We start from the raw sequence: 13,926 nt of genomic DNA, 5'->3' as shown, positions 1-13,926 counted from the left end.
AGAGAATCTAGAGGAAACCCACATGGGCACAGGGAGAACATGCAAAACTCTTTTTTGGCAGTAATTTAAGCTCAGAATATAACTGGAGAGCCTGAAGCTGTGGGGTAGATACATTACTGTTTGATCCTAAATCTTGCTTCATATCTACGAAAATTAAATTGTGAGTACACATAAATAGAAAAACTGCTCATTGATTTTTTCATACTCAGACCTTATCACAATATAAAATCAAACCTATCCTGCGTGATTAATGACCTACTTTTGTCCTCAGATCATGACTCATTGCTTGCGATACTGGATCTGCATGAAACTTTTGACATCGTAGACTATTATATTTTATTAGACAGACTTGCCAGTTGGGTGGGACATTTCGATGTATGATTGGACAACACCATTTAGTAAAATCAAGTGATTATATGCTGTATAGGAGTCCAGTGAACGCCTTAATCAAACTACAGTTTAAATTTTGACAAAAGCTGTTTTGAAAGTCCAAACAATTACAGCATCTTTTTTCAACATTCCCTCCAAAAACATGCCTCCAAAAAGGCTAGTTCTGATTGGGTGAATGTTGGTAGTCCACAACATCTGGTGTTTTCTCTTCCTCTTATAGAAACAAGGCCGCAGAGTTAAAAAAAAAAAAAAGTTTAGTTTAAATTTATGGAGCATTGCCAGAAAAGTGTTTTGCTGATTGCAAAACTGAAAAGTCAGTTTTGCTGACTGCACCTTTAATTAGAAAGTTCAATTCTATTAGCCCCATTTTATGTATAGTGGTGGATATTTTAATGTTAACATATTAATGTTATGTTAACATTATGATAATTATACAATACTGATATTGTAGTGCATTGCCAATCATATTATCACATCTATATACAAATACATATACATAAAAAAACAATGTGCAAAACAGTAAATACATAGTGCAGTATAAATAACTAGACAGAATCCAAACAGTTAAACAGAATAGTATCAAGGTTGATTAAACAGCAGTTGCATGAAAAACAGCAGAATGAGAAATTGCATGCAACTATAAACCAAGCAATCTGCATGCTATGCCAGTCGTCCTCCCTGAATGCTTACCTGCAATAACCCATTACAGTCTGCGTGTTTTCTCATTTCACTCAGGAGTGTGTCTGCTATGATAGCACCTAGAAACACTAAATAAACAAAATAAGAAAATATCATACCTGCAAGTAAGAAGCAGAAAGAAAAAGAAGAAAATGACACTGAATTAAAATAAATTGTACAACTGTTCACTAAACCAAAGGGTTGAAATATTATTGATCCATGGTGTCCAACCCATATATTTTTTTTGTTCTGTGGGGTTACTTCAAGATGACAGCAAGAATTTTCATGTCTAGCTACTTACAAATACTACTACTACTACTACTACTACTAATAATAATAATATGATTACAAATGAAGTGTATTATTATTATCCATCCTTCCATTTTGTGTACCGCTTATTCTACACAAGGTTGTGGGGAGCCTGGAGCCTATTCCAGGGAACTCGGGGCACAAGGTGGGGGACACCCTGGATGGGGTACCAACCCATTGCAGGGCACAGTTGCACACACACTCACACACTACAGACAATTTGGAAATGCCAATTAGCCTACAACGCATGACCTTGGACTGGGGCAGGGAACTAGAGTACCTGGAGAAACCCCCTGAGGCATGGGGAGAACATGCAAACTCCACACACACAGGGCAGAGGTGAGATTCTAATCCCCACCCCAGAGGTGTGAGGCAACAGTCCTAACCACTAAGCCACCGTGCTCCATTTATTTATTTATTTATTTATTAAATAGCTAATACTGATTCTTTAGTTGCATGGACTTGAATAATTGCAGAGTGGTAGCATGCTGCTTGTGTTCCTTCCTGTGTATTTAATGGGTGTACTTGGGCAAGAGTTACTGTGTATTTTGCAGGTGTGGACATAACTAGATGACTGCATGGCCACACAAAACAGCAACGCCATGCAAATTTACAGATGCGCATTTCTCTCTATTTGCCTGTGAGTGCATATGTTAGAGAGAGAATGAAAAAGCAGAGAGCCGATTTGCTCCATAAAGTGGGTGCCTTGACTTTTTTCATGATTGCATCCTTGCACAAACTCTGTAGTCATGTGAAGCACATAGTCTCAGAGGCGAGAGAGACAAATGAGTAGAATGAGCATGAGCTGAATTGATCTAAGTTCCTTGTGTGTGTGTGTGTGTGTGTGTGTGTGCGCGCGCTTGAATCCGGTTCACGTTTTGTACTGCGCCTGGAGGGCGGGATCGGACGCATTCAGAGGGTTAATGGTACTAACTCGGAGCCCAGAGTCTAACGGAGAACTGATGTTAACCCTAACTCGAAAGAAATGCTGCTTTAAACAGGACGCATTCATTGTGTCGGTGTGGGAATCCGTTCTGAACGCTGGCTGCGCTTCTGAGATCCTGAACTGAGACACCTGGGGAACTAAGACAGAGAGAGAGAGAGAGAGAGATAGAGAGAGACAGGTGCGTTACACCACTCATTACCTCCACCTGCCTTATCACACCTGCCATATACAAATACATAAAAGACTAGTTATGATTAATACTAGACTAGTTTTAGTGGTGCACATAGTGAGGTGGCATGCAGTGCGCGAGGACTTAATCCACAGGGTGTGGATGTCATTCAGGACTTGTAATGACTTGACAATGACTTGTGTTGGATAAGTATCCAGTTCCTGACGACCTGGGCTACTGCCAGGGGTGTGAAGAGGTTCTTCAACTAGATTTCCTAGGTAGAGTATAACAGTTTTGTTCCAGAAACTGAACGTTGTTTACTTAAGTTTGACTCAACAACTCCTTTGGCAGTTGGACTGCGCATGCGCGCTGATATTTGGTAAGTTCCCCTTCAGCAGTGACTTGCTATCTCATGCAATGGTTTACCTGCCTACAGCTCTCTGTTATCTGCAGGGAAGTACTTCTTCCTCTTAAACCGTTTATTACACCATTTAATAGCTTGAATGATGGTATTGTAAGACACTTTTTCATATTTCTACTCTTTTGATGTTTTCTACTGTTTTTTAGTGGAATTTAGTGGAGCCAGTATCACATTTTGTTGTTCATTATAGGACATTACATTAGATGGGACACCCTAATAACAGTGGATTTGCATAGTGCTCATAAAGAAATACACCACTTTTTTTTTGTATCTATCATATATCTAGACATATGTGTGGCGGCCTGGAAAAACCCAACACATTGTGAATTTTTTTTTTTTTTTTTTGCATATATTTCAAACACAAGTAAAATCTGGTTACCCCACAAAAGACAGAAAATGTTGCTTAAATATATTACTTTAACTCCACTTAAAGACGACCCTCCTTCTTCTACCTATACAACGTAATCTACTAATTGAAAAATAGCATTACTGCTAAATTTTAAAGAATAATGTTTACAATAGGAAATACTGATTATCACTTTATTTTATTTTATTATCAGCATCGTATACATCAGTTTTTGTCTCATCACCTGAGGTAAAAGCCACCTGCGGCATTTAAACCTCTTTTCACTCGACTGATCCTGCTAACATTGGTCGGGAGATAATCACTGATTAATTCAATCAATTAATTTGCGTTAATTAAATTTCTTGCTATTAATGTCTTTATATTGGGTCATTTAAGCATTTAAAAACTTTGTCCACTGTCATCTCTACAGAGTGTATAAATGCTCTTCTCTGTTTTGTTGATGATGTGATGGTGCAGGACCATCATGGACATTTTGACAGCCAGTATCTGATCACAAGCTGAATTTATCAGGCTCATGTCCATTTCGCTCTGGCATGTAGCTATTCAAAAACTTGGCCAAATCGTGAGAAAAGCACATTTAACTAGCAGGTTTTAGACATTTTTAGGCAGGCTGAATGCATTTACCACTGCGTTTGTTAAACTGCGTCTTTACCCAACATGATCTTTGCAGGCAGACTCCAAGACAAAGTTATAAAGTAGCCTAAAAAACATTTCCAAGTAGTTTGCCTTCTTTGACCAAATTTTTAAACATTTTTGGCTGTTTTCTAAAATTCAGCCATAGTGACAGCTGATCTTTTTTTTTTTTTTTTTTGGTGGAATGCCACACATATTTGGCAAAATCATGACATGAAAATTTATCAGTAGTCACGACACTCGACACGACAATCAAATAAAAGTTTTACACAGATACCACTTACTTTATATAATGATTTGTTCCATACAAATATTGGTAAGTAGATAGGATTCATTTGTCTACAAGATGTTTATTAAGTTTTAAACTGTGTTGGACAGGCAGTAATGTCATCATCAGTGTGAGACCTTAAATATACTTTTCATATTCACATCATTACTGCACTCCTTCACTTCACCTCTCTGCCTGGCATACTCTGTCTTTTTTTTTTTTTTTACTTTGACTTTCTTTCTTTTTGTTACCATTCTTGCCTTTTCCAACTAGCTAATGAGCCTAATTATACTTTCATCTTTTACCTAACTTATAGGTTTGATTATATAGAACAATTCAAATTAGGCTGGATAAATTTAATAAATATAAATACATATTGGAAACTCACTGGGCAGTCTTCTCAGAAATTTAGCTGTAAAGATGTGCAGTATGTTTATTTGCATGGTTACATGTGGATTATGAAACTCACTGACGCAGTAAGAGTCTCACAATATCCAAAAATTAACCAAAATGCAATACCTCTGATATTCTTGCATTCTCTGCAGGACAGCAGTCAGTTGTGCTGTTTGCCCTCTCATGATGTCATTATTCTAAATGTTTCATTGGTCAAGAAGTATTTATGCAGCGTTTCAGAGATAAAGATTTGCACATAAGTGATTTTGAAATTATAGTATACAAAAATTTCTTAATGTGTCTCATATTCAGCATATACTTATTTGTAGATTTCCGTGAATCCAGACCCTTTAGGTTAGCAGTGTACTATTAGCCTTACTATATCCTTGATTCAACTTGAGTCTCTAGACTGTGGGATGAGGATTGTAGAATTATGATGAGTTGACTGACTGGCGATGATGATGTTGTCGATGTTCCTGATGCAGTGTTTTCTGTGAAGTGAGTCTGTTATGGAGGAGGAAACTCTCTTGGATTTGGGTCATCTGACTGAAGCAGAACAAAACGTCATTTTAGATGTATTGTTGAGGGATAATGAATTACGCAACCAAGATGAAGGCCGGATCAGGTGTGTTTGTGAGTTAAAATGTTAATATTATTATAATATATTTTAAAACATGGAGATTAAAGAAGTAATGCTATTTATTGTATATGTATATTATCATGCCTCCATGTAATCTGTCTGTGTGTGTGTTCAGCAAACTCAAACAAGTGGAGTCAGACCCTGTGCGCCTTCACTTCCTCACGGGCGCGTGGTTCAATGAGCAACGAGCCAAGCGCTATCAGAATCGAGGGACTGATGTTGTCCAAACCTCTATGCGCCGCAAAAGGAAGGACAAAGGTCATTTGATTTCTCACTGCCCATTTTATTCAGAGAATGTGTCAAAATCTCATCTCTCATTGCTTTAGTCCTGCATATGTAAAAATTGTTATACTTATTCAGCTTTGTACTTATTTACCATGTTGGTCAAATTTACAGTGTTTTTCATTGTGTAGATTTGCCTGTGATGTCAGTGTTTGAAGAACAGAAAGAACAAAATTCATCTCAGAGGCTAGAAGAGACCACAGAAGTGAACACGGCAGACCTGGAAGATGGAGAAATAATAGAAAAAGAAAAAAAAATAGAGGAGGAGAAAAAAGAAAGGTTATTTAAAGCCTATTTCTATCCCCAAATCACATGAATTAATGTCATGCCAAACATCCCAGGACCTGAGCTAACTTAAATAAATCTTCCTCAGTCTCAACCTTAGTGTGGCCCCTGAACCACGACCAAGAACCAAACGAAGCACAAAGGTTAGTTTTGCAGGTGGTGTGTTGTTTGAACACCCTGTGTAAACATTAAGCTATGGGTTTGCCTTATATATATATATATATATATATATATATATATATATATATATATATATATATATATATATATATATATATATACATAAGCGCACTATATGGCCAAAAGTATGCCTGACCATCATAACCACACGTGGACCTTCCCCAAACTGTTGCCACAAAATTGGAAGCACACAATTGTACAGGATGTTTTTCTAAGCTGTAACATTACAATTTCCCTTCACTGGAACTAAGAGGTCCAAACCTATTTCATCATGACCATACCCCACGCACAAAGCGAGGTCCATAAAGACATGGTTTGCCACGGTTGGTGTGGAAGAACTCGATTGGCCTGCACAGAGCCCTGACCTCAACCCCACTGAACACCTTTGGTGTGAATTGGAATGCCAACTGTGCCCCAAGCTTGTCACTTGACTTTAGTGGCCAGCGCTGTGTTAATGCCCATGGTTTTGGAATGGGCACATATGGGTGTGATGGCCAGGTATCCACATTCGTTTGGCCGTATAATGTACCTTACAGTCTAATTTAGACTCCCAGAAGAGAGTTTGGACAGTGAATGTCTTTTTATGAATCTGAGTATTTGATGGAACACTTTTTGGTTGGTTGTTTTTTATTTTGCTAAAGAATAAGCCATCACTAAAGAATATTATAAATACAAACTTTGTATTAATTGACATTTTGCTATTGTTCTCTCTAGACGAATACTGAAAAGAGAGAAGATATTTCAGAAGTTGAGTCAAGGGAAATTACTGAAGGTAAGTTCTTTTCAAACCAAATTTGCCAACAGGAACTAGCAGACTTGTTTGTGTCCTTTATCTGTCTCTTCTTTCTGTCCATCCTACTGTTTCAGGAAGTGTTGCAGATTCAGAGGCTTTAGAGGACAGATCACTGCAGAACACAACCTCATCACTACAGGTTTATTAAGATGTCTAGTTGGATTGATTATGCAGTAATGTGTAATGTACAGTATATTCAGGTAGTGAGCACTACGGTTAAACACTTTGTTTCAGTCTTATATTTGCTCTGTTTATCTATAGGCTGATTCAGATGGTGATATTGATTCTGGCAGCACTGAACTGGACTACACCAGATTTGGCTCAGTTAACAACTTGAACTCTAATCATACGGTATGAAGCAAACTCTCCAAACACAGCTATACATTGTACTACAGAAATACAGCCATTTACACCCATTTCACACTTCTCAGTGCTCTAACTGACACATACTCCCCTCCTCAATCCTACATCCTTCAGCCAACGATACCGAAATCGACTTCAATCCAATTCAGTCTGCAATGTTTTGATAGAATGGTTATGATGTAAAGATACTTCTGTATAAGAAACAGACCATGAAGATCTCAGCAAACTTTACTATGTATTTATTTGCACCTTCACCTTGACTTAATCAGAAGATGTTCACAGAGTACAGACAGCTGGGCACCAGCTGCCTAGTAGAGTCAGGAAAGTATAAACATCTAGCATAAATATATCAAGGCAACAATAAAAAAGAAAAGTGTGTCACATATTCACATGCATAGATGGCTCTAGAATCATAAAACAAAAGTATCAAATATTTAAATGCTCTCAGAGGAATAAAGAAATGAGGAGAGGAGGCCATGTTTTTTTTTTCTTTTTTTTAATTTTTGGTATCATGTAATGTAAGCCTATGGAATAAACTACCCACTTTCACAGAAATTCTCTAAATATATAAGAAAATAGGACCAACAAATACATGGGTAACATGGTGTTGGTGTCTCACAGTTCCAGGGTCCAAGGTGTTCTCCCTGTGTTCATAGGGATTTCCATCGGGTACTCTGGGTTTTTTGACTAATGTTAATGAGTTTGTAATATTGTAACAAAGAGGACTAAACAATGGTTTAACAATGTCCACAATCCAAAAAATCAGCAACAACAGTTCTGGGTCATACACAATATAAGCTTGGTGTTAAACAATCCAAAGTGCAAATCCATAATTATATCTGAAGAACACAGGTTCTTCAGAGTAAGTACACTGAATATCAGATGCAAACCAGAACAAAGTGATATCTAAGGCAGGAAAACCAGAAAAGCAAGGCAGGCGTCATACGCGGAGATCAATCCGAATAACAACAGCTCAGCACTTACTCAAGTTCATGTGTGAATGAACATAACCACTGAGGAAGAGTTCAAAATTCAGGGCAGTGCCCCCTCTGGTGGCTTTTTGGAGGTGACAGATGTGGTGTATACCTTGTGTATATGCAAATCCGTTATGTCCAGTGACTGGCAATACTACTAGGCAACATATCTAATTGAACAGACAATTAAACTAATTTTTTAAAAATCAGCTTGGTGTGTATCCTAAGCAGTGCCATGATCATGCTCTCTATTAGTGAGTATGTGTTTGTCTCCCACAGATGAGCGGCAGCATGATGAGCCTATACAGTGCTGGGGATTTTGGAAGTGTTACTGTGACTGGCCAGATCCAATTCTCTTTGCAGTATGACTCTAGGAAAGAGGAGCTTCATGTGCGAGTGTGTCGCTGTCAGGACCTGGCTCCAGCGCGTAAAAACCGCTCTGACCCGTAAGTGTTGGGATATTTAAACATCAATGTCAAGAGGATATCTAATAAGTATATGTACATCCATATTCACACTTACATTTTTTTTTGCAGGTATGTGAAATTGTATCTCCTTCCAGATAACACATCTCATAGTAAAAGAAAAACTTCAGTAAAGAAGAAAACCCTAAATCCTGTATATGATGAAACACTCAAGGTAAGAGTTTGTTTCAGTTATAGTTGCATAGTAAAGTATAGCTTTAAAGTATAATGCTATTATTGTTGTTCTTCTTCTCGTTGATAATGCTATTATCTACACTGTAGCATTATACATTGTATACATTGTATAATGCTATACATTATATCTACATTCATTGACCATATTATCATATAAACCTACCACATAAGTCACTTTTTAGGTGTACAGTACAACTGCATTGTGTAATACAATGCATTACTTAACATGAACAAGTCATAAGCCTTAGCATGAATAAACGTAAATAATCTTTAATAACAAGTAATTGATGTTAAATAAATATTAATAAATATACAGCCTTGAAGAGGTTTGTAAACTTCAGTGAACCTCAGGGCTATGTCACCCAGAGCTTAATGCTGGAAGCATTAACAGATCTGAAGGGGAGAGGTCAGACAAATAGTGATCCTAATGACCACCATAAAGGGTATGATAAAGTGTACCCTGCCCAGATTAGGGTTAATGGGACCCACCCCTGAAGCCAGGCATTGAAGTGGTGTCCGCAGGCACATAATAGCGAGGAACAGCCTCCTGGATATGAACCTGAACCCGAATTATTAGACTTCAGACTGTTATTAGAGTTCAGACTGGTATTAGACATATACTCTGTAAGCTGCGGATTGTCAATAATGAACGTTTTGCTTGAATACATGGTTACTCATATGTGTACTTGGTACCAGAGAACTTTGTGCCAAAGGTCAATGATCGATTTTGTAATTGTCTCATTAGTCTTGTATGATCACACTCCTCAGCTTTCCAGGAAAAGTCTATTCCAGGGTTCTGGACATAATACTCCATCAGATAGTTGAACTAAGGATTCAGGAGGAACAATGGGAGATCCTCCCAGGCCTTAGAGCAGTGCTAATCCATGCTAGTCCAGTCAGTGGATGTGTTTTGTGGATTTGAAGAAGGCCAAGTTGGCTTGGGATCTTTGGGGGATCCCTTAGATCTGTGGCTGGGCTCAGGAAGTATGGGATGGAAAATAAATGAATGAATGAATGAATGAATAATATACCTACATTAACCAATACTTATTCCATACATGGCTAAAAATAAGTCCACATAAATGATCATAAATAAAATTACATGTTCCTAAATATTAAATTCATTGTAACCCCATGTTGGAAGCCACCACTCAGCTGCACTTACACATTTAGCCAGTTAACAATCACAAATATGACTTTTATTGGTCATTATGAACTTATGGAATGAGTATTAGTTAAAACAGGTGTTTATCTTTTGGCTTATTTGGTTAATTATTTATAACAATATCAATTAATACAAGTATTAATTACTTTGTTTACATTACTTATGGTGTATTAATGTTGATTTTATGTTGATAATGTTAACTTGAATCATAAATAAAGTTATTTAAAGGAATATTAATGTTTGTGTATATATTTTATATATTTTATATATATTTATATATATTTTAACTGGAGTCTTCTTTCATTTGTATTCAGTAAACACCATGAGGAGTAAGAGTGAAATGATATGATTTAAAATTTATACATATTAATCATTTTCTGTAAAATTAATAGACCTTTTAACACAAAATGGTACAGCACATCTTTAGCCCCATATTTATAAATTATGCACATTAATGAGAAATACTCTAATCTTTATCCCAGTATAAAGTACGTAAATCAGACCTGCTGGCTCGCGTCCTCAGTGTGTCAGTGTGGCATATGGAGCGTGTGCGGAGGAACCTGTTCTTGGGGGAGGTCGAAGTGCAGCTCAGCCAGTGGGACTGGAGCCAGAGTAAACCAGCCTGGTACCCCCTTCAGCCCAGGGTAAGTGAAATACAACCTGCAACCAAAACAGACAAATGCAAAGCCAATTAAGTGTGCTGTGTCATGTAAAATGATTTATTTGACTGCACTATCGCTTTTTGTCTCAGGTACAAATGAATCCTGAAGCTGTGCTCAGCAGGGGAACCATCTTACTATCAATTAAATTCATACCACCTGGCTCTGAAGGTCACTGAACACACACATAGAAGCAGAGATACATACGCTAATAATAATAATAATAATAATAAATCATATATTATGCATGTATTTACACATATGTATAATTGATATCTTTGCAAATTTGTGAACACAGAAGGAGGGTTCCCTCTCACTGGTGAGTTACATATTTGGCTGAAGGAGATCGTTGGACTCCTTCCTCCAAAACGTGGGACTCCAAGTATCTCTGTAAAAAGGTAAACCTACACACATTCACCAATATCTACAGAAAAATCAATAACTCAATAACCGTAGGTAACTGTATCAATATTATATGATAAGAATAAATCTGCACTTGCCCTCATAGAAAAAGTACATGGGAGTGTGTATGGTGTGTTTGCAGTGTGATTTTGCCAGATGAGAGCGGTGGTAGTGGTCAGCAGACGCGGGTTGTTCGTGGGTCAGTCAGTCCTGTATTTAACCACACTATGGTGTATGATGGTTTGCAGTCTGTTGACCTCACACAGGCCTGTGCTGAAATTACTGTTTGGAACTCATCCACCTGTCTTGGAGGTGTGCACCTCAGCACAGGCTCAGGTACAGTGTGTATACAGACGCATACATAGATAAACACAAATACATTGTCATGTTTTCACCTCCAAAACATTAGCAGCATATCAGTATACCTTAACCAGTAATATTCAGGCTTTGTTTGAGGGCTATTCAAATTTGTAGCCTTCAAATGGTATTTTACCTGAGTTCTATTACACAAAATGTGACATAACAATTTCCAAATGCAATGATCTTGCTGGAAATAATTTTTGTTTTGTATCACGTTCCACTTCTCTATACTTACATCACATTCACAGAGTCTGTATCACGTTCTGCAGAGTACTGTGCCATTCATCTCACAGAATTTCAGGGGTTTTGTTTAATTTCTGAATCACTCCAGACATTTGTCTTGTTCTTCCTTTTCATTGACTTTAAGTTTTCCTCCTGTTAAAGCTTTACCGTGCTGTTATGTTTTCCCCCTCAGACAGTGTAGAATAAATATTCATCAGGATGTCAGATTTTTTCCTAGTAATATATTAGCTTCTGTTTACACATGATCTCCTTGATAATTTCTCAGGTTTTGTTGAACTGATCCTAGTTGTATAACATGCCAGTCTTCCTCAGATTTGGCCTGCATTCACAATTATTGTTGAATTCCCATGCAGAAGTGCCTGTGTAAAAGGCACTAAAATGCACACAGATTTTATACCATTATCGTGTGAAAGGATTTCTTAAACATAGAATGTTAGAATGCTGGTTGATTGGACTAAACATGGCTAAAAACAAACAAGTACATATGCAGATGTTATAAGTTGATGCTAATGGCTTTTATTTGTGAGAAACACAACATTACACATCAGCTCAAAACGATCCTCTAGTGTGTATACAGCTCTGTACATCTTGCATGCATAAAATACAACTGTATTTGTTGTGTGTGTGTCCATGTGCATGTGTGTGCTATTTAGGTATGAGTTATGGTCAGATGGTTAGCTGGATGGACTCCAATGAAGAAGAAATCAGTGTGTGGAATACAGTCATCCAGGACCCCAACAACTGGGTGGATGTCACTCTGCCAATCAGAACCAACATTCAGCTGTGCTGAGAGTAACATACCTGGCCTTGTCTATCTAACAAGACAGTCCACCAATTTCCTCCTTTGTTCTTTCACAGAGAAATATTTATTTCTCTCTATGACATTCTGGAAGTCACTTAAATTATATAATATATATTGGTACATGCATTCTTGGTTCTTATGAGGAAAAAGATGTATTTTGCTATTTATAAGCTTAAAAGCAGCAATATGTAAATATTGAGGATTTAGAGATTTGGAGACCTCTCGGGACTTCAATACTGACCCCTCAGGAAATCATAGTGGATGGGATTTGGAGTTGTCTCCTATGTTAAACCTCCTCTCATAATGTCTCGGGCCCCATGGTGGCTTCACAATTTACTTGACCTTCTTTTGTGCTAAGGGTTGTGGTGTGATGACATATGACATATGACAAATCCATGTTGGCATAAGAGTTCAAAAACTGTGTTCACAATCAGCTCTGAAAGCTCTGAATTACTGTTTTAAGCTTTCCAGGGCAAATTTTCATCAGCTACCAAAAAAAACCAAAAACTCGCGTACTTTAGTATTTGTGGAATTTTTCATAAAATGCCAGTAACTATAGCACATGTCTGTTCAGTGATATCATTTTGTCAGAATTTGTTACACTCCTACTTTGTTAAATGTTTTTTGTAAATAGGTTTTGAAAATCGTTATTGGGGAAATTATTTTATATTTTTTAATACCATCTGTCCACTCTTTGGGAGCACCTGGTGTTCAGGTTCAGGTGCTTCAGGTTATCAAGGTTGCAATGTCTCAGGATTCCTGAGCATACATACAGCATTGCAGAAGGCAGTTATAGCTCCATGATTATTTTCTGCAGGAGTCATGCTTGGAAAAGAAGCAAGCAGCCTGGTGGTACTGTTGTACAACAAGCAAGTAATATTGTCCTACTCCTACTGCCAACTGCATTGGCAAGTTTGGTACTTCCAAAGTGGGAGTGTATAAATAACTTTTTAAAAAGAGATATGTTCTTAAGGTGTAAAAGACTGAATGGTTTTGTATCTACTAATAAACAGAATAAATAGTGATCACATGTGATGTTTCAGTGTGTGTGTGTCCAGTGGCTGTGTGTACCATAAGGTTGATCAGGCAAATCACTTGGATTTTTGATTACCACTTACATTACATTTTTATTGATCTTCTTTTATACAAATTACGTTCATGGTGGTATAATAGGTGTGAACCCTCATTTGGTAAAACCCCACAACTTTGTTGTTTTCCTTAGTGGCTTAAAAATGAAATTAAAGCCAAAAAAAATAAATAAATAAATAAATAATAATAAAAAATGCATATGAGGAGTGTAATCAGGTGGACCAGAGTACTGGTTTCTTTATTGAATCTAATTTACTGCATTAAATTAGATTAGTTTGCTTTAGACTTTTCCAGACAACCATATAATGTAAAGTACTACTGAAAGTAACCACAGAAATGATTTTAAGTAGGGTGTCAATATCTAGTATAATGTTTAGTTTCAAGTTTTGCTTCTCATCTTAGGTTTCACCCAATCTTGAGTTACACAACGTGTTTTGCATCCTTTCTGTATGTGCT

General features: G+C 37.2%; 1 protein-coding gene across 6 annotated transcripts; it reads left to right on the top strand.

The window, feature by feature from the left end:
• The first annotated feature begins 2,217 nt into the window (after positions 1-2,217).
• On the top strand, positions 2,218-13,603 carry sytl1 (synaptotagmin-like 1). 6 transcript variants are annotated; one of them, XM_053228480.1, is made up of 15 exons: positions 2,218-2,501; positions 5,074-5,199; positions 5,330-5,472; positions 5,628-5,775; positions 5,870-5,924; positions 6,676-6,733; positions 6,829-6,893; positions 7,016-7,105; positions 8,371-8,537; positions 8,628-8,730; positions 10,398-10,559; positions 10,667-10,745; positions 10,873-10,972; positions 11,119-11,312; positions 12,233-13,603. In XM_053228480.1, the coding sequence occupies exons 2-15, from the start codon at positions 5,084-5,086 to the stop codon at positions 12,367-12,369; spliced, it is 1,617 nt and encodes a 538-aa protein (XP_053084455.1). In that variant the 5' UTR covers positions 2,218-2,501; positions 5,074-5,083; the 3' UTR covers positions 12,370-13,603. The 6 variants fall into 6 exon arrangements, with proteins under 6 accessions (XP_053084455.1, XP_053084451.1, XP_053084456.1 ...); XM_053228476.1 differs by having other exon boundaries at positions 2,219-2,501; positions 5,060-5,199; positions 12,233-13,602; XM_053228481.1 differs by lacking the exon at positions 2,218-2,501 and adding an exon at positions 2,552-2,770.
• The last annotated feature ends 323 nt before the right edge of the window (positions 13,604-13,926 follow it).

Source organism: Pangasianodon hypophthalmus, chromosome 23 (genome assembly GCF_027358585.1).
Source record: "Pangasianodon hypophthalmus isolate fPanHyp1 chromosome 23, fPanHyp1.pri, whole genome shotgun sequence".
Lineage (NCBI taxonomy): Eukaryota > Metazoa > Chordata > Actinopteri > Siluriformes > Pangasiidae > Pangasianodon > Pangasianodon hypophthalmus.
Note: the sequence above shows the minus strand (reverse complement) of the source record. Positions and strands in the feature narration are given on the sequence as shown.